Here is an 18732-nt window from a genome sequence, read left to right as displayed (position 1 = left end):
AACTCCAATGAAAGCTAGAAACATTCTAGACTGTCCCTGGGAAATCTCTCAAAGTTAATTTTGTGAGTGGTGAGCAAGAAGTAATGTTATATTTGGATGAGATAGGCAATACCAGCCAGTCAGTTGCTCTTTGGGGTCTTCACAAAGGAGGGAAAGAGACAGTAAGAGAGTTTGGCAGCAGGAATATGCAGAGGAAGGGTACAGGGGGGAAGGGAGGACAGAGAGCAATGCATGATGAGGAGAGAGAAAAGAATAAAGGAAAGTGGAGATTTTGTCCAGATGGGAGAAAAGGAGCTTTATCTTCCTTACTTCTCGAGCATCATTTTTTGAGTATGTGAACATTTGAAGAAAAAATGAAAACACAAGATATTCCTCTATCATTGATCTTCCTGGGCTGTTAAGTTTATTTGGGTACCAGGAAAGACAGGAAATAAGCTTTTTTCTTCTTCTATCTCAAAACTAAAAAAATCAGATTTTTTGGAAGAATCTGGGATCAAAAGTCAGGTCTACTATTTCTTAACTTTGATCTTTTAGTTTTATATAAAAATGTTTTAAAACGTGTATTTTCACCCTAGCCAGTTTGGCTCAGAGCGTCAGCCTGTGACTGAAGAGTCCCGGGTTCAATACTGATCAAGAGCACATGCCCAGGTTGATCTTAGTAGGGGGTGTGCAGGAGGCAGCTGATCAATGATTATCTCTCATCATTGATGTTTCTATCTCTCTCTCCCTCTTCCTTCCTCTCTGAAATCAATAAAAATATGTTTAAAAAGATATAACATTAATTGAAATTAAAAAATAAAATGTGTGTTTTCATTTTTGAGAACATAATCTATATGTATAATTCACACTCACCACCACCACTACCACCTCCACCTCCACCTTCTAATCTCATAATCAAGTACTGCCATGCAATTTCAGCACTCAAGTTTATAATTACCATCCAATTGGCACCAGAAAGTATTATTTTTAGTTATATGGGCTAATGAGAAAGGAACACAATGAACTCATAAGTCTGTAAAGCATTTCCATCAATTGAGGACAAAATGTTATGTTCACCAAAGCTTCCCAATAGTCCTGGTTTAGACAAGCAGTGGCAGAATAAATATTTGAGTCCCCAAATGGGACATTTGTCAGAGCTCTCAATACCATATTCACAAGTGACAACTTAATTTCATACTTCTTCCGAGTGAACAATTTTCCTAATTTTATGTCTTATAGTTCTGTTTTGAAAGCATTTGAATCTGTTCGTATGAAGATTATATTTAAGTGCAATTGGTTCTTAAGTAACCAAGACATACTCAAAATAATTTAATTTTTATCTCTCATTATTCCTTCAAATTTATTATGGTGTAAGGAAATATTTATCTGTGCCTAAATGAAAACTCAGAAAGCTTCAGAAATTTTCTTCTCATTATTAGGTAATACAGAGCCCAGACTCCCTTAGATTTTAGATATGGGCTCAATTAGAGAAGGTGGGAGGAGCAGTCAGGGGACATAAAGGTCTTACTTGACCCAGTATCTTAACAAGCGGCTTACTGTTACTGGGCTGCCTGGCAAATGTTGAAAGCTTTGTATTCCCCTTCCTTTTGGGGACTTTTTGTAGGTTTTTAAATTCTAGTACCATTGACATAGTTGGAAAATGTCTATTATGATTCTTAGTCCTTAGAAAGCCAGTGGTTATCTTCAAAATACTGTACTTGGAATTTCAAGTGGCCCCTATTGGGCTGGTTCCTAGAAGACCTCCTATGGCTCCTCTATGGCATTCCACAGGGAAAGGATCATGTATCTCTGCCCTAGGAATGCTATTAATGTAGAAACACTGTTGATGTAGGCTGATATCCACTAGCCACCCTCACCTAAATCCACCTGTAAGTCAGCCAGTCTCTCTTCCTGCATTGATTTTCAGTTCCTTGGGCTGAGCAATATGGAGGAACATGCTAAGTTCTCAGAATAACACTCTGAAATCCCCCTCCATCACACACACACACACACACACACACACACACACACACACACACACACACAGAGTTTGGGGTGATTTCCCCTAAGCTGTTATCAAAACCACTCTCCCACTTTATACTCTGACCAGGTATATATCCTTTGTAGGATACTTATGTTTATCATTTCCTTTGGTTTGGAGATAGGCACACATGATTTGGACACATTTTGTAACTTCACAGCTATTGTATTTAGTCAAAATTTTAGCTTTGACAGCTTGTTATATAAGAAATGTTAATTCATAAATAATTTGTGTTGATGTTGGACTTCAAGATTACTTTTATTTAGAAAGGGATTGTATATTATTCTGATTTCAGAAACATTTGTTTCTACTCACATAAAAGACATTTAATGGGGGGAGTGCGAGTGGGGTGGAGGGGGTCAATAAGGGAAAAGGGGGACATCTGTAATATTTTCAGCAATAAAGATAAATAAAAATAAAAGTAGAAATAAAAACACACACATTTATGGACCAAAGCTTTTACATTTTAACCTTATCTTGTGGTCAGAGAAAACTTTAAAGCCTCGTAGTCAGTACATGACTTTCAGATGATAAAAGAAGCCAGGAATCTTATATTCTCACTAGGGGCCCAGTGCACGAATTTGTGCACCTTGAAAGGAACTGTGGGCCACGAGGCTGTGGTGGGCATAGGGGTGGGTCTCGGCCCATCCTCCGTGCCCCTGGTCCCCTCTCTGCCGGCAGCCCCGTTCCTGCTGTCGCTGCTCCCATGTGCTGATGGCGCCAGCCTTGCTCGCACCCGCTGACAGAGTGGAACGATTGGGGCCGGCACCAGCAGCGGGTGTGAGTGGTGACTGCTGCCTCAGGAGCAGGGGTAAGTGGAGAAGCCCTCAGGGGAGATCGGGGCTGGGAGCCATCGCTTGCACCCACTGATGGTGCTGAGCTACCGGGACCGGTTCCAGACGTCGGCAGTGGGTGAGAGTGGCGGCTCTGGTGCCGGCAGCAGGTGCGAGCGGGGCCATCGCTGGTAGCGGGTGCGAGCAGGGCTGGCACTGGCATCAGGTGCAAGCGCCAGGGGGTGGGGGAACCACGGCACACGGGAGCAAAGAATATTCAGTAACCACCAGAGGCTCGTCCTGATGACAGTGACCAGCACCCCGCCTTGGTCTGGAGTCCCCACTCACCTGCTCCACCATCCCACCGCAGCCGACACCCGCCATGTTCCATGCACGCCCCCTGGTGGTCAGCACATGTCATAGTGACTGGTAGTTCGGTTGTTCCACCATTCGGTCTATTTACATATTAGCCTTTTATTATATAGGATTCTAATTCCTGCTACTTCTCATTTTCGGCAATAACTCAGCTTTTGTCATTTTAAATAGTTTAAGTATTGATTATAATATTCTGCAGGAATTGGAATTCCTGGAAGCAAGTGTAATAGCTCAAAAAGCTGACAAGCAAAGTAATTCTTAGGACTGCAGTCACCCAGCAGTGTCCCACTTTAGCATTAACAAACCTGCAACAGATTCAGAGTTGGGAGGGAGGTGGGAGACATGCAGAGCTTTTGGGAAAAAGAGTGGTATAGTAAGAATTTAGCATAAAATATCCCACTTAGAGAATCTATACATGTTTCTCTGACAAGTATTTACATTGCATTTTCACAGAGGAACATTTTGCTGAATGTTATAGGTGAATTTCAATGCTCTAGGTAAAAACTATTTGGTGTTGGTAAAACTAGCAAGGAGTGCTGGCTTCTGGATGTATTTTCAAGGGAGAACCAGCAGAATTTAGTGTCAGATTGTGTGAGGAAAGAAGTAAAGAGAGACTTAAAAGGATTTTTGGTCTCAGAAATGGACAGGATGGAATTGCCATGAACTGAGAAAGGAGCATGGTGGTCATGGTTGTGTGAAGGTTGAGGGGTTGTAATCAGTTGTTCAGTTTTTTATATATTCTGAATTTGAGATGTTGATTAGACAACAAAGTGGATATTTGGACAGGCAGTTAGTTATATGAGTCTGGAGTTAGGGAGCATGGTCTGGGATGCAGATATACATTTGTAGGTCTTCAGCAGTTCCCCACCATTTAAGGTCAAGTGATTTGGATGCATTTACTGAGGCAATATGCATGGACAGAGGAAAAGAAGAGAACCTAGGACTGATACTGGTGTAGAACAATCTTAACAAGTCAGAGAGGAGAACCTGAACTAAGAAAGGAGAATAAGGAGTGACCTGTGAAATAGGCGGAAAACCAAGAGGCTAAGGTAAGTTGGAAGCTGAGTGAATAAAGAATGTCCAGAAAGTAGGAATGATATGTAAATCTAATACTGATCTAGTAAGATGATGGCTGAGAACTGGCCATTGGATTTAGTAATGTAGAGGTCATTTGCAATATTCACAGGAAGTTTGTTAAGGTGGAATGTTGGAGAAACCTGCCTGGTATTGGTTTAGATGGACTGGGAGGAAAGGAATCTTGAATGGGCAGGGGATCAATATTGTAGTAACTACCTATGATGCTAGGACCTACCCACAGTGGGTACTTGGGTTATAGGAGGGAACTCTTTGTAACCTATATAAATGCCTATCTGCTGTCCTGTGCACCTGAAACTAATACAACATAATGTTGAATACAAACGATAATTGAAAAATAATCCTATGTAATAAAAGCCTAATATGCTAAGTTTCCCATCATCTGGTCATTCGTTCAAACAATCAAAATGTAATATGCTAATGATATCCTAAGGCCACTCAACCACTATGATGTGCACTGACCACCGGGGAGCAGACAGTCGACCAGTCAGCCAGTTGCTGTGATGTGCACTGACCACCAGGGGGTAGATGCTATGATTGGTAGGTTAGTTTGGTGCTAGGGTCTGGCTGATTGAGACAGGCTGGACATGCCCTGGAGCCCTCCCGCAATCCCTCCCCAGCTGGCCAACCTCCCGTGTCCCCCCTCCCCCCAATTGTGCACCAGTGGGGTCCCTCAGCCTGGCCTGCAACCTCTCGAAATCCAGGACTCCTCGGGGGATGTCAGAGAGCCAGTTTTGCCTGATCCCGCAGGCCAGGATGAGGGACCTTACATGTGCATAAATTCGTGCACCAGGCCTCTAGTATAATAAATAAGAGAAAATGTGAAATTCTTCCAACATATTTTACTATCAAGGGGAAAAATAAATGGAAAAAGTAGTTCATCTTCCAATGAGGTGGTGCTCAAGTTAAATAATCTCTCCTCTGCAGAGAGGGGAAAATTCTCTCCATAGCAACTTTTCCAAGAGGAGTTTTGCTTTTAGGTCACAGAACAGCTAGCTTATAGGGATCAAGATTCTACCACAACAGGTAGAGAGTCTGAATATGAGGCCACAAATGCTGGAGGGTGGGCAAAGAATGTGATGCAAGTTTGTAGAAATTCTTTTCTGATTGCTTCAAGGTGTCTTTGTGAAGTAGAAAGAGATTGGTCAAGAATGAGGAAAGAGAAGAAGGTATTGGGATTTTAAAGAGAAAACAAAAGGTGGAAATAGTCCTCTAGCACATGTGGTCCTTTATCACTAACCATCCTAATCATCTTTTATTCACTTTAGAACAAGATACGTGGACTGTGGAATTGCAGATGGGGTGTGACTGTAACCTATGCCATCATATCCCTGATAGGCGGAGATGTCAGAAATGACACTAATGTAGTCATTGGGCTCTCCAGTCTTTTAAATGCTGAAGTTTAGGCTGATACATAATTTTGGATGAAAACCAAGTCAAAGGTGACCTTCACAGCATTTTTATTAAAAGCTTCTGCAAGATACTCAAATTTGAGAAACAACTGTCCACACATTGACAAGGTACTCTTATGTGCCATGTATATAAACAATGGAAACTTCAAAGGGACCCACAGGTTTTGAATGTGAAGCTGGTGCTGTGCTCATGCTCAGAATGCGGAAGGGTGCGGAGCGTGATCTTAGGAAGATGCTCTGTGTGAGGGCAGAGTGTTGGCATGCACTCATAGATGGAGAGAGAAGAAAAGAGGCTTCAGCCACAGTTTGTGATGGACAGGGTACTGGACAAAGATGCCATTCAAGGTGGCTGATGTAAAGTCTTTAGAGAATTCTCTCACTATGTTGAGGAATTGTGTCTGCTAGTAGGAGCCATTTTCAGTAGCTCAATGGTAAGATTTATTGCCAAAGCTTCTTGCCAAGAACCATTGGCTGCTAGAAGTTATCACTGGGGAGTGGATAGACAAAAGTACCTGTTAGTGTGGAAGTGGTTTTGGCACCAAGCATTCTACATAATTAAAACATTGCATCAGCCTCAGAGACCAAGAGACCATGTTGGAAGGTGATGCTGACCACAGTTTCCCATGTACATCAGGGAATACACTTTTCCCATCCCTGCTTCATGAGCCAAAGGCAGAGCTGGAGTCCAAGGTATCTGTAAATAAGGCTGACCTAAAGAATACATCATTGTCATCACCTCAATATAGCTATGACCCCCCAAAATTACACCTTAGAGAAATATTTGTCATATGTGTGTAAAAGTCTATACATCAGCTAATAAATCATTGTATTTTTTAAATGGAAGTCTTTATGTTTTAGAGCATTTTTAGGTTGAGCAGCAAAATTGAGCAGGAGGTACATAGATTTTCCATATACCCTGTGGCCCCCCCCCATCTGAATAGCCTCCCCCCATCATCAATGTCCCCTACCAGAGTGGTACATTAGTTACCCTCAGTGAACCCACATTGGCACCTCATGATCATCCAAGTCCATAGTTTACCTTAGAGGTCTCTCTTGGTGCTATACATTCTATGGGTTTGGACAAATACTAGTATATAATGAGACGCATCCATCATTATAGTGTCATACAGAGTAGTTTCACTGCCCTAAGAATCCTCTGTGCTCACCTATTCATCTCCCCTCCCCCCACATGTTCATATTGGGTTATTAAATTACAATATAGGGTTAAGGTAAATCTATCTTTAATTAGGCCATCTTTTTTCAGTTCTTCACTTCTAAGTAATTTCTTATAGGCAAAAGTACCTGCAGACAAGGTCTGCCATTGGAAGATAACATCCACTTGGGGCTCAAGATTCTGGAAGTTCATCTCTATATATAGGGGGGTAACAAATCAATAAGAGAGTAAAGATGATACATCTCATGATCACTTTCCAAACAGAAGATCTTATTTTACTTGGCTAGACTTTTGAGCTCAGGCTAAACTTTGGGGAACGAAGAACTTTATGATATCATGTAATACGCTAAGATCCTTTATTTTCATGGCTCTCCTAACCTCTGAAAGTCACCTTTAATTAACATAGGTATGTAGATATAGATGGAAACATTATTATAAATATACTTCTTTTTAATAGAGGCATAATCATGTACCTCAAACCTAACTTTCTAGGTCACATATTTTAATACTATTAAATGCATAAGGGAAAGTCTTTCTGCTTTAAAGAAACTCTCTTCCTCTCACAGGACACCAGTCTATTTTAGTGTTCTAAAGTTTTCTTCAAATATGATACAGATAAATTGGGTAAGAATTGAACCTCTGGCTTCAGGCACCACACCGCCTTCCCTGGATTATATGTGCAAATAAATGATAAGAACAAGAAGAGTTTTTGTCTCCTAATGCATGGAGCGACAGCTAAGGGCACTCGATGGGAGCAGAGTAGTTTCTTGATGTTCTACTTCCTCTTTCACCTAAGACACTGTTGTTTCTTATTCCTGCTTTCCAAAGGGGATGAACATACTTGACACTGATTTAGAGTGTTCTAACAGGTAAGTGACAGATGATTGACATCTTTATAGTCAGGGGAGTATTATTACAGAACAATCCAACATGATTTGAAAATTTATTTTTATATGTCTTATACTGCTCCTACTTCCTCTGAGACAGGAAACGAAAAAAAATGTTTTAAAAAGTTTATTGTTAATGTAGTAAATAAGTAGGATGAAAATAAGTTTTGGTATAAAACAACCTTTTGAATGCAACAAATGTTTTATGAGCACTAGGTCTGTGAAAAGCCATCATTGTGTGGGGAGAGAAAAATGAATTCCGTGCCTTAAGGTTTATTAAAGTTTCTTGAGATGGCAGAGTGCAGAACAGTTTACAATGCTTTTCATGTTCAGTAGCTGAGCAAGATATGTCCTCATTACGGGTATTACAAGTTAGAGGATAATATGTCTAGTTAGAAGTTAGAGAAACTGTTAATAGAGGTAGGGGCCTGACATAGCTGCTAGAGAATGCTACCTCTTCCATCTCCTTTAAATGGAAGATTGTAAATCACAGTCTGGAATTATTATGCTTCGCATGCTGCTAATACGGTATCATAAGAACATATTTGCAGTTGATGTGCATTTGGGATTTAGTTTGAAAAGCTGAAACAACTGCTTCTCATGGAAAGTTTAGAGAAACCAGGACAATGTGAAGGTTAAAAACTATAATGAAGGTGAAAAGTAATGTGTCATATGCATGGAAGGGAGACTTTGTCATTCTTTAATCTGGGATTTTGAGGGATAAAGAATTTTGGTACAATCTATTAATTTTCCCACAGAGAATGCTAAATTTTTCATAGAAATAAAATGAGTATGGGGTTCTCCCTAAGATAGAAGTTCAGTAGAACTGAGTCAGGGTGGGTTGAGTAGTTTAAGAGAGAGTCTTTAAGGAAAATACTGATTCTCACTGTGGCCTCTGCAATAAAAACGGACTTTTAGGATGAAAAGATCCACTTACCACTCTGTGTTCCACCCTCATCTATTCTCCACCTTTTCCTACTTATTTACTTTAAGCTCTTCCTCATTATCTCCAACCCAACACGTGGTCTTTTTATCATAGTTTCAACGTACTTAGTTATTCTAAAGTTGGCTAAACTTGCTTGGAAAGTTCAGGTAAGTTATTAGAAGATGTGCTATTTTGCTAGTGCAGTGTTGCCTCCAGATCATTGTTACCCATTTTTGTTACAAGTTCCTTTCAGAACCCAATGATGAAAGGTGTTAATGCACCTCTGGAAATAGTCAATGTGGTCATCCACAAAGACAAGCCCTAAAACGAACATCAGTGTCGGGAAGATAGGAACAGTGTCAAAGCTCTCCTTGCATTCTTTCAAGGCCAAGGATTCATGTAAATAACGTCAAATGCTTAAGGTAATCCTTTCTCTGGGTGTCCAAATCCCCAAGTCTTACTTGGCTGTGTGGGCTATTCTTCTCCAGGGTGTGGAGCTGACTTACTAACTTATTTAAAGTTGATCTCAGGTTTTTTTTTTTTAAAATTATTTATAAGTTGGGAGCATGTTTATCTGTCTACTATACATAATAGGTAGAAGGAGGCCACATTAGATTAATGATATGGATGTGTTTTGTAATTATAATAGTACCAGAACAATCAGATATGATATTTTAAGAGGTAATAGAGAAAGTTCAATGTAAAAACACTCTAAGCACCTACATGGCACAAGACATTGGGTTTGGCATGATGGAGAATATAATTCTGAGAATATGTAGTTTCCAAAGATTCTTATTCCAAAAAGGAAGCTAAAGGAATTACACATATACCTGAATTTCAGCATAGTATGTAATAATATAAGAAAAGCTGCAAAGTGAACCTTTAGAGAACTGGAGAGAGAATTCCCTTTTTCACAAAATGATCACCAAAGGCTGCCGCTGGAGAGTTGTATTTGAAGGGTACTGTACGAAGGTACAAAATTCACAAGCTTATTTGAGACTCATAAGGACCCTATAAAGTAGTCATGCAAATTCAGGATCAAAGAGTTGAGATGACATAATAAGAAACCACAGCTACAATGTCCATGATGAGGAATATTTACTTTTCTCAAGATATTTCATAAAATCACATATTATGTCATGAATTAATTCCTTTATCATTATTATTTTTGCAGATAAAATATTTTACACTCACCCTTGTACTCTTTCATGAAATCATGCAGCTGAATAATAATGTGACTGAATTCATTCTGCTTGGATTGACCCAGGATCCTGTTAGGAAGAAAATAGTGTTTGCCACTTTCTTGCTTTTCTATTTGGGGACGTTGCTGGGGAACTTTCTGATTATTACTACTATCAAGACCAGCCGGACACTTGAGAGTCCAATGTTCTTCTTCCTTTTCCACTTGTCCTTATCTGATACCTGTTTCTCTACCTCCATAGCCCCTAGAATGATTGTGGACGCCCTTTTAAAGAATACTACTATCTCCTTCAGTGAGTGCATAGTCCAAGTCTTTTCATTCCATTTCTTTGGCTGCCTGGAGATCTTCATCCTGATCCTCATGGCCCTTGACCGCTATGTGGCTATCTGCAAGCCCCTGCACTACATGACCATCATGAGTCCGCGGGTCTGTGGTGTTGGTAGCTGTGGCCTGGGTGGGGTCCTGTGTGCATTCTTTAGCTCAGGTTTTTCTGGCCTTGAGTTTACCTTTCTGTGGTCCCAATGTAATTGATCACTATTTATGTGACTTGCAGCCCTTGTTGCAACTTGCTTGTACAGACACTTATGTGATCAATCTTCTCTTGGTGTCCAACAGTGGGGCCATTTGTACAGTAAGTTTTGTCATGCTGATGTTCTCCTATGTGATCATCTTGCATTCTCTGAGAAACCACAGTGCTGAAGGGAGGAGAAAAGCCCTCTCCACCTGCGTCTCCCACATCATCGTGGTCGTCTTGTTCTTTGGTCCTTGCATTTTTATATACACTCGCCCTGCGACCACTTACCCCATAGATAAGATGATAGCTGTGTTTTATACACTTGGAACACCTTTGCTCAACCCTTTGATATATACACTGAGGAATGCAGAGGTGAAAAATGCCATGAGGAAGTTCTGGAGCAACAAGCTCATCTCGGATGACAAATGATGAATGGAACTTGCATATTTTTCTTCATAGTTTGGACTGATCTAGAAGAAGCACATAGAGAATATTATCTTCTTATTGTGGAGTTAATATAATGCTAACTTGGGGCATTAGAATTAGTTTCTTCAGGAAGAAAGGCAATGTGCACACATATACCGGGTGGTGTCAAGTCAGTTATATTTATTAATATACTAGAGGCCCAGTGCACAAAATTCGTGCATGGGGGGGTCCCCTCAGCCCAGCCTGCACTCTCTCTAATCTGGGACTCCTCGGGGGATGTCCGACTACCGGTTTAGGCCCGATCCCGGCAGTTGGACATCCCTGTCACAATCCAGGACCGCTGGTTCCTAACTGCTCACCTGCCTGCCTGCCTGATCACCCCTAACTGCCCCCTGCCAGCCTGATCACCCCTAACCACCTCTGCCTGCTGGCCTGGTTGCCCCCAACTGCCCCCTCTGCTGGCCTGGTTGCCCCTAACTGCCCCCCTGCTGGCCTGGTCACCCCCAATTGCCCCCCTGCCAGCCTGGTCGCCCCCAACTACTCTCCCTGCTGGCCTGGTTGCTCCACGCAGCCTGCCGCTCAGTCATTTGGTCGTCCCTCACTAACCCCCCTGCCGGCCTTATCACCCCAGGCAGCCTGCTGGTCATTACTGTTACTGTGATGGTGTCCTGGACAATTTGCATATTCCTATATTATTAGTAGAGATTTTTATTTTTATTTATTGATTTAGAGAAAGAGTAAAAGAGAGAGAGGAAACTGATTTGTTGTTCCATTTATTTATGCATTCATTGGTTGATTCTTTTGAAAAATACATATTTTTATTCATTTGAGAGGACGGGAGAGGGAGAAAAAGATAGAAACATCAATGATGAGAGAATCATCGATTGATTGCCTCCTGCATGCCCCACACTGAGGGTCAAGACCATAACCTAGGCATGTGCCCTGAATGAGAATTGAACAGTGATGCTCAACCACTGAGCCATGCTGGCTGGGCCATTGGTTGATTCTTTTATGTACCCTGACTGAGTATCAAACCCATAACCTTACAGTATGGGGATGACCTTCACCCAACTGAGCTATCCAGCTAGGACTCCAGTAAATTTTAAGTAGAAGATACAGCCCAGGAACAAAGAGCCATCACTGTTCCCTGCTGTGTCTCTGCCGCTCTGGCCTGCCTACTGTCACTGTGATTTTGACCTGGTTTTTTCCCTGTCCTGCTTCATGTTGGCTTGTAGTGTTCTCTGTTTATACTTACACATTATGTACTTATGTCCATTGTTTATCAGGCTCTCCTTCCAGTGTCTCATTTATTAAACACTGTGTTCTGAATGTCTAAGCATAGACCTTCAACTTGCTTGTTTTCCTGACTCAGATGAAAGCATCATATTATAATAATAGTAGGATCTTCATGTTTTAAGGGACAATGTATATAATCTAGTTAATCTCCCTTCTATTTCTTGGGATAGTACTTTAAAATTTTCTCATGTTTACCTAGATCCTCCTCGTATAGTGTCAGAACATGGTGAGAAAGTTCACATTTCTGAAGGAGTTTTTTTTTTTTTTTTTTTTTAAGCTTTTGACTATTGAGGTTGCATTCATTATTATTTTTCTAAAACATACTTTTATTTCCTCCAAAAATGATCCCTTTGAATTTTGGGGAAGTGCTAAGTTTTCTCTTGAATAATACCAATTATGATAATTTGTTTATAACATTGAGTTATTATGATTGGCACATAATGGCCCAAATTAAGATAGATATATTTATGTGAGTTAGAAGTAAAGGAGACAGTAATTGATGGTAGGGAATTTAAAAATAATAACCAATTAAAGACAAAATAATGTTATAACCAGAGGAGGATTTCTAGGCTTTGAAAGCAGAATAGTTACATCACAGGTATGAATTATTTTTAGCGAGTTTTAATATAATCCAGAAAAGACAGTGACTTCAGAGAGAATGAGATATTTGGATGAAAAATATATTAATGCAACGGAGAGGGATACAACATTTTGTCACTATCTGTTAGTATGTGTTGTCTCTAATTCCATGATCACTAAGAATTTTTCTGATTTCAATGTTTTCTTACGTGCATTTTTATCTATATAGAAAAGTCAGCCTGACTATTTGTTTTAAATTTTGAACTTCTATTTCTATTTATAAATTACTAAATTATATTGAGGTTACTAAATCTGTGTTAAATTTGTCATACCAGGAACTTTAGAACTTCTTTACCATGAGAAAAAGATAATAATTTCTCTGTGTAGGAGTAGAAAGCTGTGAAAATGGAAAGCAGGGTCATTTAGGTACTGGGATAACTTGGGGTATGAAATTTGGTTATAGGAAAGCAACATAATGAGGAAAGGCTTGTGGAAATAGGGACATTGAAGTCTGATCTTAAGTATGTTAAGAAAAAGCTGAGCACCGTCAACATCCTATATAATAAAAGCATAATGTGCAAATCGACCGAACGGCAGAAAGACCAATTGGCAGGAGGGTGGGGCCAGCGAGCAGGCAGCGCCAGGTCAGGCAAGGTGTGTGCCAGTGCCAGAGGGAGGGAAAGGAGATGGGGGGGCAGTGACCAGAGGCGGCGGAGGGGCCATGGGGGCGGGGCATCACCGTGCCCTGATTGGCCAGGCTGGTTGCCTCCTACAGATGGAGGCCAGGTGGCAACGGTGGGGTGATGGGGGTGACACTGTCCCATGATCCCCTGTCCTTGCCTCCCGAGAGGGAGGCCAGACTGTGGGAGTGGACTTAAGCCATCAGTAGGACATCCCCTGAGGACTCCTGGACTGTGTGATGGCGCAGGCTGGGCTGAGGGACCACCTACTCAGTGCATGAATTTCTAGTTAATAAATATTAGCCTTGGACATGGAATCAGAGGGAGGCTCTTAAGAACTATAATAAATGTATTAGAGTTTATCCCTGTATAGAAAGTAATAAAGCTACTTTTAAGACCATTTGGTCACTGACCATAAAACTTACATTTAATATTTAACATCACATATTTGAAGCAATTTAAAAGGATTTATTTGACAGCACACCTGAAAAGTCGAAGCAAGAGCAAATTAAAATCACCAGTTTATTTTTACTGGTCTTGTCCAAGAATCACCACGGGGATTGCCTGTGAGATGGCACCCAGGTCCTCTCATGCCCTTAAATACTCCTGACTGCAGCTTCCCTAGGTGCCTCCAAGCCCCGTGCATTGAGGGAGCTGGACCTTGCTGCTCATTACTGTGTTGGAGGGAAAAAAAGATGAGAGCTTTGGGTGTTTCCCCTGCAGTTTGTGATATAATGCTCATTCCTTTTATGTGTATACAGAAAGTTAATTTTCAAAATATATTTATTTTAAATATAATTTGAAAGCTGGATACAAAGCATGAGACTTTTTTCATTGCCTTTCTCCCCTAAGAGATCTATTTGATTTAGAATAGATTTTTTTTTTTTTTTTTTTGGTCTGTTGTCATGAGTTCCAGAAGACAAGGATTTCCCTTCAGATATTGACCTGAATTAACTGATGTTCAATATGTGAGTTCCTATTTTTTCTTTTCCTTTTCCATCTTTTTTTCTTCCTTTTTTTGCTTTTGCATGCCTGAGTCTATGTAAAGTTAGTTCTTCGAGTAGCTATGGAATAATCTATCCTTATCTGCTTCTTTTCTTAGGAAATAATATTTTCCATAAATACTAGTATGTGTTCTAAAAATGCATCTCCTTGGTAACTATTTCTTTTATAACTTTTATGGGCTCCTAATTCATGTCAAAATTGGCATTTTAATAGTTTACAAGATAATTTTAAGAGGTCTGTTTTAACAGGAAATGAACAAGGGGAATGCTCTCTTGAAATCTGGCTTGAAACTTGAGATTGTTAGATGCTAGGACAGGAGGCTATGAGAAATAGTGGTGTTTTGTACTCCAGATAGAAAAGCAATGATACAAAACTATAAAAGTTTGAAAAAATGACCACATAATTGACAAAGACAGCAATAATACAAAGAATAAATATTGTAAGAACATGGAAAATTAATTGATGACTTTGATAAATTAACTAATAAATAATTTAGTAAATCACTTGATTTAAAAACATTAGTTATTTGCAACTTGAAGAATCCACGAATACTAACGTTCTTATTTACTGGAGAGGAAATAGATATCCATGTTTCTATAAAATAGCACTGAGGTCATCTGTTCTTCAGGGTGATGAGGGCACTATAATTTTCAGTCCTTTCCTGTGACTAAATCTGTTTTCACACTCAAAATAGATCTCAGTGATTTGTATCATGGTAGATATGTCATATGGAGCCAACATTTAAATTTCTGTCTAGTTTTCCATAACAAGAACATACCACATCTTATTTCTGTTCTATTGTCAGGTATTTAGATCACTTCTATCTTCCAAATTTAAATGAGTCTGCAATAAACACATTTCTGAATGCTTTCTGGATAGTTTTGCTCAGTTGCTCATAAAGTTTTATATGAACAAACTTAAAATTGTACTTTTATGAAGTTGATGAGTGAGAATAGTATTTCATTACTGTTTGATTTGCATTTTCCTGAATATTTTTATATATGCTTTTGGCCAGTTGGAATTTCCTTTCTGTATATTGCTTAGTAAAAGGTTTTGCTATTCTAGAAAAACTGGTTACTTATTTATATATTATCGATTTGCAGGATTCATAAATACGTACCCCCATTTTGCCACTTTTAAAAATTTTGATTCAAATGGAATTAGTCATACAGAAATTTTTGACGTATTATATATATTTTACAAATTTGCCTTTTGTGCTTTGTTTAAAGAAATGTTCCTACTTAAGATATAAACCCATTCTAAATTTTTCTTAAATATTTTCTCATTTTTTTTGATACATTTGCATCTTCAGCCATCTACAACATAATTTTGTGTGTGCCTTCTGAGGAATATATTTGTTTCTTCTATAGGGAGATTCAAAGTCCTAATATCACTTACCAATAAGTCCATTATTTCACATCAGTTTGAAATCCCAACTTAAACATGTAATAAATTCCAGTATATTTATGTGTTTATTTATTGACTGCCTTTAAGTCCACTGTTGTGTCTTTACCAACAACTCTTTTGTTGCCATAGTTTGATAATATATTTCTGTTCTGAGAAGGGATGTCTACCTTCTTCTGTCTTCCTTTAAAAAGTTAGCTTAACTCTTCTGGATATGAACTGTTTCTGAATTTTGGAACCAACTTTTCAAATTTTACAGAAAATTTTGTCAGAATTTTTGTTTTAATTATTGACTGTATTGGTTAATTTAGAAAGAATTGACATCTTTTTATATTGCTATTCCTTAACCATAAACCTGGTATATCTTTTTATAGTTGCAATCCTTTTATATACTTAAATATAATTCTATATTCAAATAAGGGATTCTATTTTTCAAGCTAGAATAGGTAACTCACAGTTAAAAATAACTTTTGTTTATTTTAAACAAATCGTACTACAGCTCAGGATAATTGCAATTGGAGTTTTGTGATAGTTCCAGAGATTTTGCAAGAAATTAGATCACAGGGTATTGGGGTTGATGGATGGAATTCAAATAAAAAAATCCATGAACTCCCTAAAATCCTATTAAAATTCTCTTTGTATGCCAAATGTTCATTTTTCTAAAACAATTTCATAGGACTCAGATGAAGTAAAAGACATTGTTCAATTAACATTATAACCCTTCATAAACAGGCTAATCAATGTGTAGGATTATTTTTTGTAAAACTGAGCTTTGAGTTTAGCAATTTTGTGATACATTTCAGATCAGGTTGCAGAGAGGAAGTAAGAGATGTTGTATAATATTTTGCACCAAAAAAACACTTCCTTGTAACTAAAATATTCCAGGGCTTGGGCCAATGAGTGTGCAGTAAGCCTGGTAAGGAAAAAAGTGGTTCAATTCAAGGAGCTGCAGGATGGTGAAACAGATGGAGTGAAAAAGGATTTCTGGATGCATTTGCTCCTCCAAGAGTGTGTCTTAAAAGCAAGCATCAGAAAGGGTGACTGAAGGACAAAAATGGTGAGAACTCCTGGGTTAGACTGGAAAGTGAACTGGGAAATAAGGTCAATTTCAGGAAGCCGTAAATGCACTAAAACTCCCTACAATGCAGCAACACTTCCCCCCAAAGAACTGCTTGTTGCTCTTTTTGTCTCTCCACTTAAAAAATATGTTCATGAAAAGGTTATTTTTAAAAAAACTTTTATTGAATTTATTGGGTTGACATTGGTTAATAAGATTATATAGGTTTCAGATGTACAATTCTACATATGTGTCATCTGTATATTGTATTGTGTGTTCACCACCCAAAGTCAAATCTCCTTCTATCCCCATTTATCCTCCCTTTATCTTCTTCTACCTCCCTCCACCCCACTTTCCCGCTGGTGATCACCACATTGTTGTCCGTGTCTATGAGGTTTTTCTTTTTCTTTGCTTAAGGCCTTTACCTCAAAAAATGTGTAAAGGTTCTATATGCACTTTCTGAAATTGTCACCCAGATGTCCAATATTTAAAATTATTAGCTCACTGAAGTCTAAGGACAATACTGAACTTTCAGGAGTTAGCAGATTTAGTCCTTGGAAAGAACTGAGAATTATAGTGATTTCATAGCCCTTGAAGAACAGATTTAAAATCACTTTTAAGGTATAATACTAAAATTGCATCTCAAAATTTTCCAGAAAAAGGACTTTTCATCTTTTAAGTATTTATTGTGTTGTTCATGGTACATGTGGGATTTTGGATTTATCATGATTGCAATTAATTGATTATTTGTTCTTTGATTGTTACCATCTGTTTGTCCTAATAAACTGCACTCTACTTGTAGATAGAAATCATGTTTTGTACACTGCTTACCCTTAGCACCAATTATAGTGATTGCATCATAATAAGTGATCAATGCATATTTATTGACTAGATCAGTGACTTTTAAGTCAATAATTTCAGAAAGTTGAGTGTTTCAGGTATATTAACTTCCTCCCTCTATCTGGTCAAATCCACAGAAGCCATGGGGCAGGACAACATCACAGAATTTATCCTCCTGGGACTTTTTAGTGGTGAGAATGCAAAGGTTGCCTGCTTTGTGCTCTTCTCACTGTGCTATATTGCTGTTCTCTCAGGAAACCTGCTCATTCTTGTTACCATCAGGGGCAGCTGCCTCAGTGAAAAGCCCATGTACTTTTTCCTCAGCTACCTGTCCTCCATGGATGTCTGCTTCACCTCCACGGTGGCCCCCAAACTGATCACAGACTTACTGGCCCAGCGGAGGACCATCTCCTACAACAGCTGCATGGTCCAGATGTTTTATGCACACTTTTTTGGTGCCATTGAGATCTTCATCTTGGTGGCCATGGCGTATGACCGCTATGTAGCCATCTGCAGACCCCTTCACTACATGGTCATCATGAGCAGAAAGGCATGCTATGTCCTTGTGATGGCCTCTATTATCGGGGCATTTATCCATTCAATCCTGCATGTATTGATTATTGTCCAACTTCCCTTCTGTGGCCCCAATCAGATAGACCACTATTTCTGTGATGTATTCCCCCTGTTGAAGCTGGCCTGCACCGACACGAGCCTGTTGATTATTGTGATCATTACCACCACTGGGGTGCTGTCCGTTCTGACCTTTGTTGCCTTGGTAATTTCTTACATCATCATCCTGTCCACCCTGAGGACACGCTCCTCCGAGGGCTGCCGCAAAGCCCTCTCCACCTGTGGCTCACACATCACTGTCGTGTTCATGTTCTTCCTGCCCCTCATCTTCACCTATGTCCCCACAGCCGATTCCGTCAGTAACGACAAAGTCTTTGCCTTGTTTTACACCATGATCGCCCCTATGTTTAACCCTCTCATCTACACGCTGAGAAACACGGACATGAAGAATGCCATGAGGAAAGTATGGTGCCGAGACAAATTATTGGAAGGAAAATGA

The 18732-nt window shown here is 39.4% G+C and overlaps 2 protein-coding genes across 2 annotated transcripts; both read left to right on the top strand.

The window, feature by feature from the left end:
• Positions 1–9877: 9877 nt before the first annotated feature.
• LOC308258040 (olfactory receptor 4C16-like) lies at positions 9878–10805 on the top strand (the record flags this gene model as incomplete). Its single annotated transcript, XM_080688269.1, is given in 2 exon segments — positions 9878–10293; positions 10295–10805. Coding segments are annotated over 2 exon segments (927 nt in total).
• A 7000-nt stretch (positions 10806–17805) lies between these two features.
• LOC308258045 (olfactory receptor 4P4-like) lies at positions 17806–18732 on the top strand (the record flags this gene model as incomplete). Its single annotated transcript, XM_080688274.1, has 1 exon — positions 17806–18732. One exon carries the CDS (start codon positions 17806–17808, stop codon positions 18730–18732), a length of 927 nt encoding a protein of 308 aa, XP_080544400.1.

The sequence above is a fragment of the Plecotus auritus genome (assembly GCF_963455305.1).
Source record: "Plecotus auritus genome assembly, chromosome: 9".
Taxonomy (NCBI): Eukaryota; Metazoa; Chordata; class Mammalia; order Chiroptera; family Vespertilionidae; genus Plecotus; species Plecotus auritus.
The sequence above is the reverse complement of the archived record's forward strand: the minus strand, read 5'-3'. Positions and strand labels throughout refer to the sequence as shown.